The 17,018-nt window shown below is 40.8% G+C and overlaps 1 protein-coding gene across 2 annotated transcripts in view; it reads left to right on the top strand.

The window, feature by feature from the left end:
• Nucleotides 1–17,018, top strand: part of LOC126162776 (pre-mRNA-splicing factor syf2) — a 58,611-nt gene that overhangs the window by 32,700 nt on the left and 8,893 nt on the right. For both annotated transcript variants that reach the window (XM_049919483.1, XM_049919482.1), the window contains exon 4: nucleotides 3,756–3,880. In XM_049919483.1, coding sequence (XP_049775440.1) covers nucleotides 3,756–3,880 — 125 coding nt within the window. The remainder of the gene's footprint in view (nucleotides 1–3,755; nucleotides 3,881–17,018) is intronic.

Raw genomic sequence — 17,018 nt, 5'->3', positions numbered from 1 at the left:
GTTTAAGGTCTGAAATTGTGACATCACAAAAGGTCTTACCTGCTGGCTTTGCTGCAGTGTTCCAATCTCTGCAGCCATAGAAAGTAACTTTAAAGTCTATCTCCAACAATAATCATGTCAAGATTCTGAAACTCATATAGGGTATAGTCTCTACTGTGTTCCCACCATGCCCTTCTTTAGATTACTTCCCTTACACATTTTAAGACAGGTAAAAGTAAATGTTATATGAATTTCTAACAGCAACAGCTAACTTAGACTGGCAGTCACAGTTCTTTTCAGAGGAAAGTGACAAACAATGGGAGCTGTCAATGCCAGGCTCACATTGGTGTATTGCTAGTGGGAGCTGTCCTGCCCACTAGCTGTCATATGTCAAATATTTTGAAGCGAACCGTAGTTGCTTTATACTCCACACTATCATCTTGGTAGTGATTTTGCCATCTGGCTTGACTGCCTATGCAAACACAGAGTGGGCATGAGGAATGAAAATCGTCTACAGTTGCTTGAATTTTGTGCAAAGTATCAGTTGTGTTTCACCAATACATACTTTAAAGGCAAGCTGAACCACAAGGTTTCCTGGATGCACCCCGACTCAATTGGCACCAATTAGGTCTTATTCTAACTAAAAGGAAAGATCTGCATTACTTTCTTCATACACGTTCTTTCCTTAGTGCAGACTGTGACACGGATCATGCACTAGTAGCGACAAAAGTTCACTTTGTGACTAAGAAGTTCCACTCTGCCAGAACACCTTGCAAAACAAAAATTAATCTTTGCCAAACAAGAAACACTGCTGCAGTAGAAGTATTTAGTGATGAGATACGAAAAGAGGTGGATTCCTGGAACCCAGCCGCTCCTATTTCAGAAGACTGGCAGAAGATAAAATCGCTTCTTACTGGTACGGTTGAAAATGTGTTTGGTAATCTGGAAGCAAAATCACAGGAGTGGTTCATCGAGAACAAAGATGTCCTGAAACCTCTCCTTGAGGCTAAGTGTCAGGCCACTGTCATCTGGCATAAAAACCCATGCAATTCTACATGCAGGGAGCTAAGCAAATCAAAGGCAGTTGTGCAACGCACTGTCCGTGACTGCATCAGTTCCTATTGGGAGCAACTTTGCACTGGCATACAGGAGTGTTTCAATGCTTTCAACATTGGCAGTGTTTACTCAGGCATCAAAAGGGCCATTGAACCCATTCCAAAGAAGAGCGTAGCACTCAAGGAAATAGATGGAAAAGTCATCACAGATCAAAATCGTCAATTGCACTGTTGGTTAGAACATTACTCCAGCCTCTAATGACATTCCATCGACATTAGTCCAAATGCAATGGATGAAATTCCTCAGACGACACCTTACCGTGACTAGACTGAGTGAGGTGACGCAGTGGCTAGCACACTGGACTCACATTTGGGAGGACGATGGTTCAATCCCGCATCCGGCCATCTTGATTTAGGTTTTCCATGATTTCACTAAATCACTCCTAGCAAATTCTGGAATAGTTCCTTTGAAAGAGCATGGCCGACTTCCTTCCCCATCCTTTCCTAATCCAATGAGACTAATGACCTCGCTGTCTGGTCTCCTCTCCCAAACAACCCAACCCCCCTTATGACGACTTGGATGCCACACCTACTGTGGAGGAGCTTCAAATAGCAATTGCACAGCTCAAATGTGGGAAGTGCCCTGGCAAAGACAACCTCTCCACAGAAATTGTAAAACTTAAGCCAGTTTTTCCACTGCTTTTCAACCTCTTACTGAAATGTTGGGCTGAGGGTACTGTCCTGCAAGACATGCACGATGTCAATGTTGTTACTTTATACAAAGGTAAAGGTGATCGTGGTGATTGCAACTGTCACTGTGGAATTTTACTTTTGAGTATATCTGGAAAAACATTTTCCCATGTGGTGTTGGGCAGACTTCAGAAGCTTGCCGAGTGCATTTTCCCTGAGTAACAATGTGGGTTTCATCCCCAACGATCTACAGTTGATATAATTTTCACACTCTGGCAAATTCAGGAAAAGTGCCACGAGCAGGAAACCCCTCTGTTAATTGTCTTTATTGACATAAACAAGGCTTTCGACAAAGTTAGTAGAGAAGGACTATGCAGTACTTTTGAAGATAGGGTGCCCTCCAAAGCTCTTAAAGATGATCAAGGCTTTTCATGAAGATATGGAAGGTGCTGTGGTCTTCGACTGAATTGCATCTGACCCATTAGCAGTGAAAAGAGAGGTTCCTCAAGGCTTTGAATTGGCTCCCACTCTGTTCAATATTTTTTTCTCAGCATTCCTCAAATTCGCTTTTGGTGAAACTAACCTGGGCATTCATCTGTATACCAGAGCTGATGGCCAGCTCTACAACATTTCTCTGCTCAGATCCAAGTGCTTCTGAGAAGACTTGCTTGCAAATAGCCTTTTATTTGCTGGCGATGCTGCAATTGTAACGCATAATCAAGGCGATCTGCCAGAGCTTGTAGATAAATTCCCTACTGCATGCAAGCTCTTCTCCATGTCTATAAACATAAAGAAGACGGTTGTCATGGCACAAGGATACACTGATCCGCCTGTCATCAAACTGGATGGCTCCTTGTTGAAGATAGTCGATAAATTCTGCTATCTTGGTTCAATAATGACAGAAGATCTCTCCCTGGATGAAGAGATAAGTGCAAGAATAGGAAAGGCTGCCAGCACTTTCAGGAAGTTCCGCACACGAGCATGGGACAACAAACATCTTACATTATCAACAAAAATGCTTGTGTATCAATCATGTGCTGAGTATTCTCTTGTATGGAGCTGAGACTTGGACGTCATACGCCAAACAGGAACAAAAGCTCAATGCCTTTCACCTGCAGTGCTTACGGAGCATCTTGGGAATGTCATGGAAGGATCATGTGACGGATGATATGGTTCTGAAAACTGCAAAACAACAGAGTATCACTGCCACACACAAGCAACATCACCTGCAGAGGTTAGGACATCTGCATCGTATGGTCCACTCCCGTCTGCCTCAGTGCACATTACTCAGTGAAATAGCAGAAGCAGAGAGACCTCATGGAAGACCGTCACTATGCTTTAGGGATTGCGACAAGCATGATATGTGTGCATTTAATATTGACAGTGACAAGTGGAGCAACTTGCTGTCAAACGCAGCAAATGGAGGAAACTGACTGCAGATGGAAGCAAGATGCATGACCAAGTATGCCTAAACAACTTAGTTGCAAAACGACGCACAGACATGAGCTTATGACTAACCCTCCAGCGACTCATATTTGCCTCGCTTGTGGGCGCCAAGTCGGCTCTCGCACCGAACTTCTGAGCCACCAGCGAAAATGTCTCCAGGATGCCACTTGAATCTTCTGACAGGCCATTATATATCATCTTACCATTTCTTATGGACCTTGGTGTGTTAAACAGTAATTGTGCTGTTTTGACTGACTGAATTGCATGGTTTTTTTTATTTATTTAAACTTTTTGTGGCATCAGACTTTTTTTTTTTTTTTAGTTTTCATTATCTTATTTTGAAAATAATTGTATTCAATACATTTGATGAAGATTTGATTTAGATGCTGGATGTTCAGAAATTATGATGATGTCAAATTTTGATTTGCTCGTGTGGCAAAAATGATGTCTTGCACTAGTTCCTGTTAGGCTAACATATCTTTATTTCTATCTCAGAAAGATAAGTTAAAAATGGTAATTATACTTTTACCTTGTGTGTCTAAAGATGTTGACTGTTCATCATTACATTACAAAACTTTTTGATAGGGTCAGGATTATGATCGTGTGAAACTTCTCAACATTGGAGCTTCGGAGGCTGAAATACTTGAAAAAAAGAAGAAGAAGAAAAATCCTGATACAGGTTTTGCAGACTATGAGCAAGCTACTATCAGGTTAGTAAGATATACATTTGATGTATCTCTTTTCAACCATTTGTATTGTTTGTGTGTCAGAAAAAAGTCCTTTTAATATGTTAGATGGCTAAATTGGAGCTGCTCAGTGGACCCACTAAACTTGTGGGTAACTTGGAGTTTCCAAGTAGTGATTTCTCTCCTGTTATCTCCTGTACATCATTAGGAGGTGACAAGCAAGTCAATTGCTGGCCAGAGCAAACTTAGCAGGGGTGTCATTTGACCAGAGTAGAGCCAGCCAGCACAGTTAGTGAGTAGGTCACTCTGAACTGATATCAGTTAAAAAAAAAAAAAAATGCTCGCACACATTTCATGAAAAAGAGTGAATAGACTTGCTGTGGTACACTTCACAAGCTGCATAGCACAGTAATATTTCCAGGAACCCTATTGCATTTGTAATAAGGAAATATGTTATTTTTATATAGCATCAAGTGCTGTGATTTGGTGACTGAAAAGTTGTGGGGTTTGTTACCAAATGAGAAAGCGTTGGTATGTTGATAGTGACAATAAAACACACACACACACACACACACACACACAAATTTCAAGCTTTCACAACCCAAGGTTGCTTCATGAGGAAAGAGGGAAGGATAGGGAAAGTCGAAACGATGTGGGTTTTAAGGGAAGAGGGTAAAGAGTCATTCCGATCCCAGGAGCGGAAAGACTTACACAGGCCTGTATCTGTATATGTGCAGATGGATGTGTGTGTGTGTGTGTGTGTGTGTGTATACCTGTGCTTTTTCCCCCCTAAGGTAAGTCTTTGTGCTCCCGGGATTGGAATGACTCCTTACCCTCTCTCTTAAAACCCACATCCTTTTGTCTTTCCCTCTTTCCTGATGAAGCAACCTTGGGTTGTGAAAGCTTGAAATTTGTGTGTGTGTGTGTGTGTGTGTGTGTGTGTGTTTGTATGTTTTTTATTGTCTCTAACAACATACCAACACTTTCTCATCTGGTAAGTTACAGCATCTTTGTTTTTATATATATTTTTCCCACGTGGAATGTTTTTCCTCTATTATATTCATATCATTAATTTGAACCCAACAATTATGTTTGTTATTGTCACTGTTGAAATTCGAAATCTTTTCTGTCATCTTACTATCTCTTTTTGTTTGTGCAAGTGGTTTCTCTTTGTATTCACCTTCCCCTTTTTACCGTAATCTACCATACAATTTTATCCTGCCTATATATACTCAATAACATGTAACTTACTTCCAAACCATAACAAAAAAAAACTTTTTTCTGCTTTCAACACTACTGCTGCTATAAAATCCACGGTTCCCAGTTTACAAACAGTTCCTTTCACCTATTAAACAACCATTTTCACTAGTTCTAACAACTTTCGCTTAATTTCCATTCCCATTTTTCCCACATCACCGATCATTTTTTAGCCGCTTCCCACAGGTTTTAACGTTATTATTTCTTCGTCAGACAATTGTTAGCCTCATTTTCATAATCTGATATATCTGCCTGTGTCTGTATCTGTATATGCCCGGATGGATGTGTGTGTGTGTGTGTGTGTGTGTGTGTGTGTGTGTGTGTGTGTGTGTGTGTGTGTGTGTTTTATTATCTTTATCAACATACCAACGCTTTCTTGTTTGGTAACTTACAGCATCTTTGTATATAAACAAAGATGATGTAACTTACCAAACGAAAGCGTTGGTATGTTGATAGACACACAAACACACACACACACAAAATTCTAGCTTTCGCAACCCACGGTTGCTTCATCAGGAAAGAGGGAAGGAGAGCGAAAGACAAAAGGATGTGGCTTTTAAGGGAGAGGGGTAAGGAGTCATTCCAACCCCGTGAGCGGAAAGACTTACCTTAGGGGGGAAAAAAGGACAGGTATACACTCACACACACATATATCCATCCGCACTTATACAGACACAAGCAGACATATGTAAAGGCAAAGAGTTTGGGCAGAGATGTCAGTCGAGGCGGAAGTACAGAGGCAAAGATGTTGTTGAATGACAGGTGAGGTATGAGTGGCGGCGACTTGAAATTAGCGGATGTTGAGGCCTGGTAGGTAACGAGAAGAGAGGATATATTGAAGGACAAGTTCCCATCTCCGGAGTTCTGACAGGTGGGTGTTAGTGGGAAGTATCCAGATAACCCGGACGGTGTAACACTGTGCTGAGATGTGCTGGCCGTGCACCAAGGCATGTTTAGCCACAGGGTGATCCTCATTACCAACAAACACTGTCTGCCTGTGTCCATTCATGCGAATGGACAGTTTGTTGCTGGTCATTCCCACATAGAACGCTTCACAGTGTAGGCAGGTCAGTTGGTAAATCACGTGGGTGCTTTCACACGTGGCTCTGCCTTTGATCGTGTACACCTTCCGGGTTACAGGACTGGAATAGGTGGTGGTGGGAGGGTGCATGGGACAGGTTTTACACCGGGGGCGGTTACAGGGGTAGGAGCCAGAGGGTAGGGAAGGTGGTTTGGGGATTTCATAGGGATGAACTAAGAGGTTACGAAGGTTAGGTGGACAGCGGAAAGACACTCTTGGTGGAGTGGGGAGGATTTCATGAAGGATGGATCTCATTTCAGGGCAGGATTTGAGGAAGTCGTATCCCTGCTGGAGAGCCACATTCAGAATCTGATCCAGTCCCGGAAAGTATCCTGTCACAAGTGGGGCACTTTTGGGGTTCTTCTGTGGAAGGTTCCGGGTTTGAGGAGATGAGGAAGTGGCTCTGGTTATTTGCTTCTGTACCAGGTCGGGAGGGTAGTTACGGGATGCAAAAGCTGTTTTCATGTTGTTGGTGTAATGGTTCAAGGATTCCAGACTGGAGCAGATTCGTTTGCCACGAAGACCTAGGCTGTAGGGAAGGGACCGTTTGATGTGGAATGGGTGGCAGCTGTCATAATGGAGGTACTGTTGCTTGTTGGTGGGTTTGATGTGGACGGACGTGTGAAGCTGGCCATTGGACAGGTGGAGGTCAACGTCAAGGAAAGTGGCATGGAATTTAGAGTAGGACCAGGTGAATCTGATGGAACCAAAGGAGTTGAGGTTGGAGAGGAAATTCTGGAGTTCTTCTTCACTGTGAGTCCAGATCATGAAAATGTCATCAATAAATCTGTACCAAACTTTGGGTTGGCAGGCCTGGGTAACCAAGAAGGCTTCCTCTAAGCGACCCATGAATAGGTTGGCGTACGAGGGGGCCATCCTGGTACCCATGGCTGTTCCCTTTAATTGTTGGTATGTCTGGCCTTCAAAAGTGAAGAAGTTGTGGGTCAGGATGAAGCTGGCTTAGGTAATGAGGAAAGAGGTTTTAGGTAGGGCGGCAGGTGATCGGCGTGAAAGGAAGTGCTCCATCGCAGCGAGGCCCTGGACATGCGGAATATTTGTGTATAAGGAAGTGGCATCAATGGTTAGAAGGATGGATTCCGGGGGTAACAGAGTGGGTAGGGATTCCAGGCGTTTGAGAAAGTGGTTGGTGTCTTTGATGAAGGATGGGAGACTGCATGTAATGGGTTGAAGGTGTTGATCTACGTAGGCAGAGATGCGTTCTGTGGGGGCTTGGTAACCAGCTACAATGGGACGGCCGGGATGATTGGGTTTGTGAATTTTGGGAAGAAGGTATATGTGTCTTTCCGCTCCTGGGATTGGAATGACTCGTTACCCTCTCCCTAAAACCCACATTCTTTCGTCTTTCCCTCTCCTTCGCTCTCTCCTGATGAAGCAACCGTTTGTTGCGAAAGCTTGAATTTTGTGTGTATGTTTGTGTGTCTATCGACCTGCCAGCGCTTTTGTTTGGTAAGTCTCATCATCTTTCTTTTTAAATATATTTTTCCCACGTGGAATGTTTCCCTCTATTATATTCATATCATTAATTAAATAGTTACCCCCACCTTCCATTTTATTTGGAGAGTTTAAGACCCATAATCACATTTAGGGCAGTGAGACAACAACTAGTAGAGGGCAACTACTAGAGAGATTCTTTGATGCCCAAGACATTTCAGTGCCACTTATTACTCCTATTCTGCAATATATTTGTCAATTTGCAGTCCTAACCTCGCAACTATGATCAAGTGGAATATTTACAATGACTTTTGTGTAGTGACCATTACTTGATTATTGAATAGGTCCCACATCTATACCAGAGTTATTGTTTACCACATTGGTCACTGTGCAGATCCAGTTGGAAATCTTTCATTGCTAAAGTGTAGCTCATAATACAGAGTAGAGGATTAATGGAGGAGTACAAGACACAGCAAGCACTACATTACCATTGTCTTCAGATCCTCCTAAACGGAAAGAGATTGCAGATGCCATCAGAGAGCAACATAGAGGTGCCACTTCTCTACTGAATTTTTATTTTATTTTATTCAAAAGATCAAGGGCAGAAGCACTTTACTCAGTGAAACAAGGAAGAATGAATGTTGGGAACAATAAGTTTCTTCTCTGACAGTACACATCCTCAGTTTAGCAATTGTGGTCAGAATTACAGTAGATTAGTGGACTTCAGTACACTGATAAAAGCCAGGAAATCCTTGACAGAGGGAAAATTAACACCAGTTTCTTCGGTGTTGCTGAACTTTTAACAGTGTGTTATGAAGAAATGTTGACATCTAAGAATTATCATCTTAATTTTGCTCATCATTGCTTTTTAACATTATGTAATACCACAACTTTTATCCCAACAGACCTGGCATCCTAGAGTGCACCCTTGACAGCCTTGGAACTAAATAATGTGTGGTTCCGCCCCCCCCCCCCCCTGCCCTCCCTGCAATACTAGACAATATCCATAGTCAAATGCTTCAAATCTTTGTAAAAATGCTATTCTAAAGATTTTTATCAGATATGAAAGACAATAAATGAGGCTGATCAACCTAACAGCGACTTGGGTAAACTATTAGAAAAGATTGCTACTTTGCAGCTTTGTTGGTATTTGGGCTCTCAGAACTCTCCTTCCTGATTCCAATGCAGATTCCAAAGATCTCAAACCAGCACTGATCATCTCATGTGATTAGAGTTTGCGGCTACAGAAACCTTTGTGAACCACTGATATTTAATCACAGTATTTTTTTATTTGCACAAGGTGTGCGATGTAACATGGCAGGATCACATTGTATCAAATTCTATCCGAGTAGGGCTTTTGAAAAAATTTTCCTGTCTTTACATTTTTTTTTTTTTTTTTTTTTTTTTTTTTTTTTTTTTTTGTCACATAGACTGGTTAGAGTGTAGAGTGGGTACAACATTTAGAAACCTATAAAGTGCAGAAAATGGGGTGACAAAGGCTTCACTTTTTAAGTGCTGCACATTTTGCATTGCAGTAAATGGAATAATAGACACAGAGGGACATAGTCATACCAGCATTGTATGTCAGTGATCCTTGTTTATATCGTAGTTCCATCTTGTTATGTATAGTAGAATGATAACTACAAACAGCTATGCAGAACACACAAAAATTGGTGTAAAATCATGGATACCGTTTCTCACCAAGTAAATCATACGTAATGCACTTTTGTAGAACACAGTCTGTCCTCATCCAGAACTATCCCTTGAAACCCAGTTACTGGAAGCAGTGGAAAAGTTATTTCTACAACTTCTTTTTGATAATAAATTTATGTGATTACCACCTACTGCACTTACTGCAAGGAGAAACTCAATAATCTCTGTTTCCTGGGTAACAGTTCCTGAACGTGCAAATCGAACAGGTATATTAAGATTTTGTGAAGCACTTATTTTATCCTGTTTGGACTATAGAGCATTGTTTGTGAGTCAGCAACACTGTCCATCTTAGAAAAATTAGACTCTAGAAATATTAGTCTGTCTGCTGGGACTTTTTGAACAAACCCATTCAATAGCCTTCTTGTAGAAGCAGGTATGCCATCACCGAAAATACAACGCCAACAAAACTTATTTAACTACACAGTCATGGCTAATCAAATGCTAAACAGCCCCTAATCCTATTTTGTTTCACAATCCAACATGCTGGTTACTCATTAAATGCCTTAGCACAGGATGACTAGAAGCAGTACAACTGGAAGACCTCTGACAAGAACTTCAGATTCCTCTAATTACTTGTATGCAGTACCATCAGTTGTACATCTCTCCATTGTATGTTGCCTAACCAGTAGTAAGAAAGGACTGGTGCTACACCAAAGACAATGTACCTCCCAGTTTTTATCATGGTGCATTTTGTTCAGGTATCAAAGAGTATCCATAATCTAGAACAATGTTGTTCACAAAAAGAATGCAGTATTTATACTGTAGAGTCAATTGGCACACATCTCTCTCTCTCTCTCTCTCTCTCTCTCTCTCTCTCTCTCTCTCTGGAAACAATCAAACTAGATATTGCCAGTGCTGACTTAAAAGCACACATTTGATGCCACATTCTGAAGAAATGAGACAACAAATGGCAAGATAGTACAAAATCTGATAATCCATCAAACGCACCACCAAGGGCAGGCAGACTTTGTTACGAAATTTATGCTGTCTCAGAAGTGGACAAGCCAAAATAATTACCGAGCAAGATGACGAAGTGATTAGCACACTGGACTCACATTCAGGAGGATGACAGTTCAAACCCACGTCTGGGCATCATGATTTAGGTTTTTCATGATATCCCTAAATCGCTTCAGGCAAACGCCAGGATGGTTCCTTTGAAAGGGCATGGCCAACTTTCTTCCCTAATCTGATGGTATTGATGACCTCACTGTTTGATCCCCTTCCCCAAATCAACCAACCAACCAAAATAATTTGTGAAGTTCTATGAGGGTTGTAACAAAAGTAAGGTTCCCACATTTTTTACAAATAGAAAACATTGTTTATTGTTATTAACTTATACATTGTTGAAAAGCTTACACTTTTATTTATTTTTCAACATAGTCTCCCTTTTTTTACACACTTTTGAAGATGGTGCTCCAGCTTTCATATTCCTAAGTCGAAGTAGTCTCCCGCCAACCAGTTGAGGAAGCATGTGACCTCTGCTCGGACTTCATCATCGCTCTTGAAGCATTTGCCACCTAAGTGTTCCTTTAGCTCGGGGAAGAGGTGATAATCACTGGGGGTTAAGTCAGGCTGTATGGGGGATGGGGCATAAGAGGAAATTTCTTCATAAGCTCCTGTGTTTGACAAGTGACTTGGAGTCGAGTGTTGTCATGAAGAAACACTACTCTCTCTATCATTTGTCCTCTCTGACGATTCTGGATTGCTCACTGGATTTCGCTCAATGTTTCACAATATCTGTCTTGAGTTTATTATTGTCCCAGGTTGCATTAAATCAATGAGGAGTACCCCCTTCTGATCCCAAAACACAGTCGCTGTAACCTTTTCTTGCTGACTGCATTTGTTTGAATTTCTTTGGTGGCGGTGAACTTGAGTGACACCACTGACAGGATTGTTATTTTGTTTCGGGAGTGTAATGAAACACCCATGTTTCATCTCTCATGATGATAAGACTCCAACAACTTCTCTTTGATGCCCCCCCGCCCCCTCACATTGTTGAAGAAACTTGCGAGCACAGTCAAGGCGTTGCTCCTTGTGTCCATCAGTCAGCATCAGGGGGTTCCAGCTAGCACACACCTTGCAATAACCCAATGTTTCTGTTGGAGTTCTTTTAGTTTTGCTGTGGGAAGCTTTACCAAGGCGTTCAACAAGTTCACAGACAGTGACCCTCCAATCTTTGAGCAGCTCACAGTTGATCTTCTGGACAATCGCATCCAAAACTAGTGGTCTTCCACTCCGTTCTTCATCGTGAACTTCCCTGCAACACTCGGCTAAAGCTCTGCACCATTTGCAGACGTGCTGAACGGACATCTACTCTTCACCATAAACCTCAGTCAGTTGCCGATGAATCTCGATGAGCAGTAACTTTCTTGCATGGAGAAACTGGATTACTGCTCAAACCTCACACTTGGCAGGATCGGCGATCAATACTTCCATCTCTAATGGCTACCAAGCCAACACTGAACGATGTAGCGAATCGCGTATAGGCGGGCTCGAGAGTGGGGGAACCACAGCACACAGCACTGTTGTCGCATTTAGCCTAGCACCTTCCCTCGAGGCTGTAGCTCATTGAGAACCTTACTTTTGGTACAACCCTCGTACTACAACAAGAAGAACCCCCGCAATGCATCTGTGGAGAAACATTAACAGGTCGCCACATCCTTGAGGACCCTGCAGCTGCCCAAGAGCTGCAATGTCAGATGGACTTGGAACACCACTATCAGATATTCTAATGGATGATGAAACAGCTGTAAGCCGCATGCTACAATATGAAGGAGCGTATATTACAAGTTTTAAAGACAACACCATTGAAAGGTGACCTAGGGGGCAGAGGTGGGAGGGTGGACCTAACGCCGCCGATTTTGACCCGACGCACCACCCCGTCTGTTCTTTGCACCTGAACTTGCCATGGACAACAAAATATTTGTATTTTTATCTCTGAACATAAGATGCTAGTTATATGTACAGGTCGCCATTCTAACTTTCATGCAGTGATCTATTTGACAATTGAATTTTAGTAGGCTAGCTACCCATTTATGTACCTAGAATGAAAAATATGATATTCTATTATTTTTGAACAAAGGGAGGAAATAACAAGGCTTGTTCCTATGTCTTCAGATGCCAAGAGAGGATCAAAGGATTAACATCGACGTAGATGAGTCCCTTTATGTTTACAATCATGCAACCACCACCAACATCTTCTTTGATCTGGATTAATGCTAACTTATTTTGTACAACCAGTGGTAATCTTTGTATCAAAATAGCTTTGAACTCAAAATCCCTTATAACATCATGTAGTTTAGCATCTTTGGAGAAATTCTCTGACTGTGCTGTCATTGTGTGTATAATTATGCAGCATAAGCAAGATTGATTTCACAGCCTGTTGCTGTTAGTGTGACAAACATACATTGAAAAAAGCAATTTCAAAATATTTGAAGTTGTTGAAACTGTATGAGAGACCTGTTCCTTATGTATGTGGAAGAGCAGTCACCCAGACCCAACGGTGAGGCTCACCTGCAGTGAATATGAGGGTAGACAAAAATTTTTATATGTGCCTGTTACCAGTGCTATGCATTTTGCCTTGTGAAGTTCAGCATTGACCAACAGTTCTGCCTCATAGTTCATAAAAATTAGCCCATTTCATTGTGACTAGATGTTGTGGTAACCTTATTATGGCTAATATTAAAAAAAGTCTCAGGTTGCCCAGTGTTCTTTATTAATTCGAGAACAATGCATTTCACCCGCATGGGGCATCATCAGGTTATCTAGTGAGCGGTGATGTCAACAGTCACAATAACCCTGGACAAGACCATGCACACAAGCTCTAAATATGGACCCAGACCGAAACAGTGCCAGAGATCTGTCCGCATTATCGCATTTCCCATGGTAAATCCAGATCTTTTTGAGTGCACTCCATGTCTATAGGACAGGTCAGTTTCCCATGATTTGTTGTTGACTTGAAGAAAGCTGTGGGGCTCTGGTGGAGTGCTGTTACACTGTTCGTGTGACTAAGCTTCATGGAGATTAAAATTATGTTCCACCAGGTAGCTACCTGTTCTGAGTGGGAGATTTTCTGAGTCGCATAGCAGGTGTGTCCTCATGAAATGGCAGCTCTTGGTTGTTTCAGATTTTCTTCTATCCCTTAGAAAGATATTCTTTCTTCTCAGGTTGGGTTGTGGAATGCAGCTCATGACAGGTACTCAGAGTACTGGAGTGGACTTAATTATACCAGTAACAATCTGCATTTTCTGATTTAGTTGCAGATCTGCTAGCTTCATGTGGCCACTGTTCATCTAATCACAAATTTTATAACTAAGAAAATAATCAATCATTGACAAAATAATAAAAGATAAAAAAATCTACTCATCAAGCAGCAGCAGAACACACGCTTAAAAGATGGTTGTAATTGGCAAGCTTTTGGAGACTGTGGCTCCTCCTTCAGGCAGAAGGGTTGAAGTGGAAGGAAGAGGGATGAAGGAAAAGGACTGGAGAGGTGTAGGAAAAGGCGTAGATTTTGCGAAAGTCACTCAGAACTGCGGGTTAGAGAAGACATACCGCACAGGATGAGAAGGAAATAAATTTTGTTTCATGCCCCATATTATTGTAGTTTGGTTAATAAATGTTGGTGTGGTACTGGCTTTTAGGATGTCATGTGAAAAAAATGTGAGGTGGCTTTCATGTGAACAATGTTTCTGGAATTCATGCTCGTTGGCATAGAGGAGGTCATTCTATTTGAGACACTTCATTGTTTGAGCTCAGAATATTTTATAACATTATGTAATGGATGGATGCCATTGATATTGGAACAGTAATTTTGCTATCACTTCTTTTACCCTTGGTGTGTACTGGTGTGCCTTGTGCTTTCTTCTAATCATTGGGCATAGTTTTTGTTTGGGGGATCTATAGTTATTATGGTTAAATTGAGACTTAACTCAGCAGCCAATTCTGTGTGGAATCTGGCAGGGTTTCCGGTTAATCCAGAAGCCATGCTAAATTTCAGTGATTTTTGCTGTCTCTCAATGCCATTGACATTAATTTGTGCATCATTCATCTTTGCAGTGGTCTGAGAATTTAACTGTGACATTAGTTCCACACTGTTCTTAGTATTAAAAATCATCACTATTGATATTCGTTGCCATGGCAACCAACTTATTAATATGCCAACATATTATGATGAACTTAGCTGAAAAATGTATCCAGATAACCATGCAAACCAAGCATCTAATGTGCTTAGCACATTTCAACACCTTCCATGGCGTCTCAGGCTGGCGTTAGTAGATTATGATGGTAACAGTGTGAATAAAAAAATTCGGCTTAACTCTTCTCTTGATACATAGTTCAACCAGCTCAATTTTGTTTGCAGGATGACCTGTAAAGAAACTGGATGCTGTAGCTGACTAGGTTTCATCATGTTGGCGAAAGTAATTTTTGATGAGACAATTCCTACTACAGTCCTTTCCATTTGTCTTAATGTCAGTTGAAACTATAAGTCTATAGCCATCACTTCTAGACAAATTAATTAACTAGTGACTGATTTCTGCAGGATTAATCATTTTAAAAATAAAAATGTTCTACGCCAGGAAAGAATGAAATATTTCTTTATTGCAAATAGAAAAACTATGGTAATTTCCCTCCTTTTTGTTTACCACTCAGTTATTCATTACAAAAACCAATTAGTTTCTAATAATCTTGGATATTTTTTTCTCTTACAATATTATTTTATACTGTGTTATGTGGATTCAACTTAGTCAATCAATAATTACAATTGATCTCTCAGCAGGTACAGCTTATCCTAGTGATGTGTTAAAAACAAGAGAGTGAGATACAATATGTCTGGTACTGAATAAAATTACATAGGTGCTTTTTTAAAAAGATTAAGTAGTCACACTCAGATAATGATGAATCCTTTGGTGATATAATCCCTTTTTAAACTTTGCGGCTGTTGCCTGTGTATGTTACATACCTGAAATCTGCCAATAGATTACTGGTTGGTTCTTGGCAGTGCTGCAAGTGTGTGCTAATGTTGTGCAAAGATAAAAGTACCACTGTGTCAGTATATGCTCCTACAGTCCATCTCCTATATCCGAAAGTAAATCTGATGTGCTTGTTTTTGGACAGTTGAGCAGCACTATAAAGTCAACAATAAATGACAGAAAAACATACACACATAAAAATAGAAATTGCAGGTTGTCATACCAAGTGAGTAGATTATTATGTTACAGTACCATAGAGGATCCCTCCCATGATGATCTGTTCTAGTAGATATCCGTGATCTCGTCCCACAATTCATGACAGTGGCTTTATTCAGGTTTTATGTCAGGATAACCAATTTTTTGAAGTTCCTCTTCAATTTTGGGAACCGACTTTTTGAAAGATTCTTCAGGTTACTCCTTGAACTGATCAAATTCTCTAATTTCTCCTTAACTTATGTAGTTTCTCTGATCGATTTATATATGGCATTTTGAAGATTTTTTTTTCATTTCTTGCAGAAATTCAAATAGCATGCCATTATTAAGTACTACTAAAACCCCACTAGACAGACAGGTCACAATTGTGATTTTCTAGTGTAGTATTGGCTTTCTGAATTTGCACATTCCAGAAATTTCATTACTATAAATTACAGTATAGCATCTGATTACAAGATTAGTGGTGAACATCCTGAGTGTATCACATCATATGAGTATTTAGAGGCAACTAATGAAAAACTGCTCCAGTTGCTGTTGAGAACTTTATTGAGTCCCCTACCAGTTTTGGCCTTTATATTAGGCCATTTTCAAGTAGTTATTATACTTCGGGGAAACAACATCCAAATAGTAAAAGTAAAAGCCAGATGGATTTAAAATGTTACATGCCCAGTGATATCGTGAGGCACACAGTTGTGTCAAGATTACATACTAAAGACATGGCAAAACTAATAATTTATGGGTAATGCTAATAAGTAATATGAAATGGGACAGTCGTATAAAATCAGTGTTAGGAGAGGTGAATAGAAGACGTAGATTTTTTGGATGGGGGAAAGTTCGGTGCAAGTGTAAAATAAATTGCACACAAGACGCTAGTGTGACCAATCTTTGAAAATTGTTCCAATTGTTGAACTCTGCATGAAGCAAGCACAACGACAGCCATTGAACAAATTTAGAACACGCTGCTAGGACTGTAACAAGTTGGTATAGTGAATGCGAAAGTGTGTGATGATGTTTGGTTTGTGGGGCGCTCAACTGCGTGGTTATCAGCGCCCGGAATGCGAAAGTGTAACAGAATTGCTTGGGAACTGAAATGAGAATCCTTGGAAGAAAGACGACATAGTTCTCGAGAAACCCTACTAGGTAAATTAAAAGAACTTGTGTTCACAGAAGATTGTGCAGCCCTTATGCTGCCACCAATTTATATCTTGTGCAGAGATCTCTAGATCTCAGCGCCCGGAATGCGAAAGTGTAACAGAATTGCTTGGGAACTGAAATGAGAATCCTTGGAAGAAAGACGACATAGTTCTCGAGAAACCCTACTAGGTAAATTAAAAGAACTTGTGTTCACAGAAGATTGTGCAGCCCTTATGCTGCCACCAATTTATATCTTGTGCAGAGATCTCTAGAAAAAGGTAAGAGATATGTACATAGGCATATAGAGTTATTTTTGTCTTGCTCAGTTCTTGAATGGAAT

Source organism: Schistocerca cancellata, chromosome 2 (assembly GCF_023864275.1).
Source record: "Schistocerca cancellata isolate TAMUIC-IGC-003103 chromosome 2, iqSchCanc2.1, whole genome shotgun sequence".
NCBI lineage: Eukaryota > Metazoa > Arthropoda > Insecta > Orthoptera > Acrididae > Schistocerca > Schistocerca cancellata.
The sequence above is the reverse complement of the archived record's forward strand: the minus strand, read 5'-3'. Positions and strand labels throughout refer to the sequence as shown.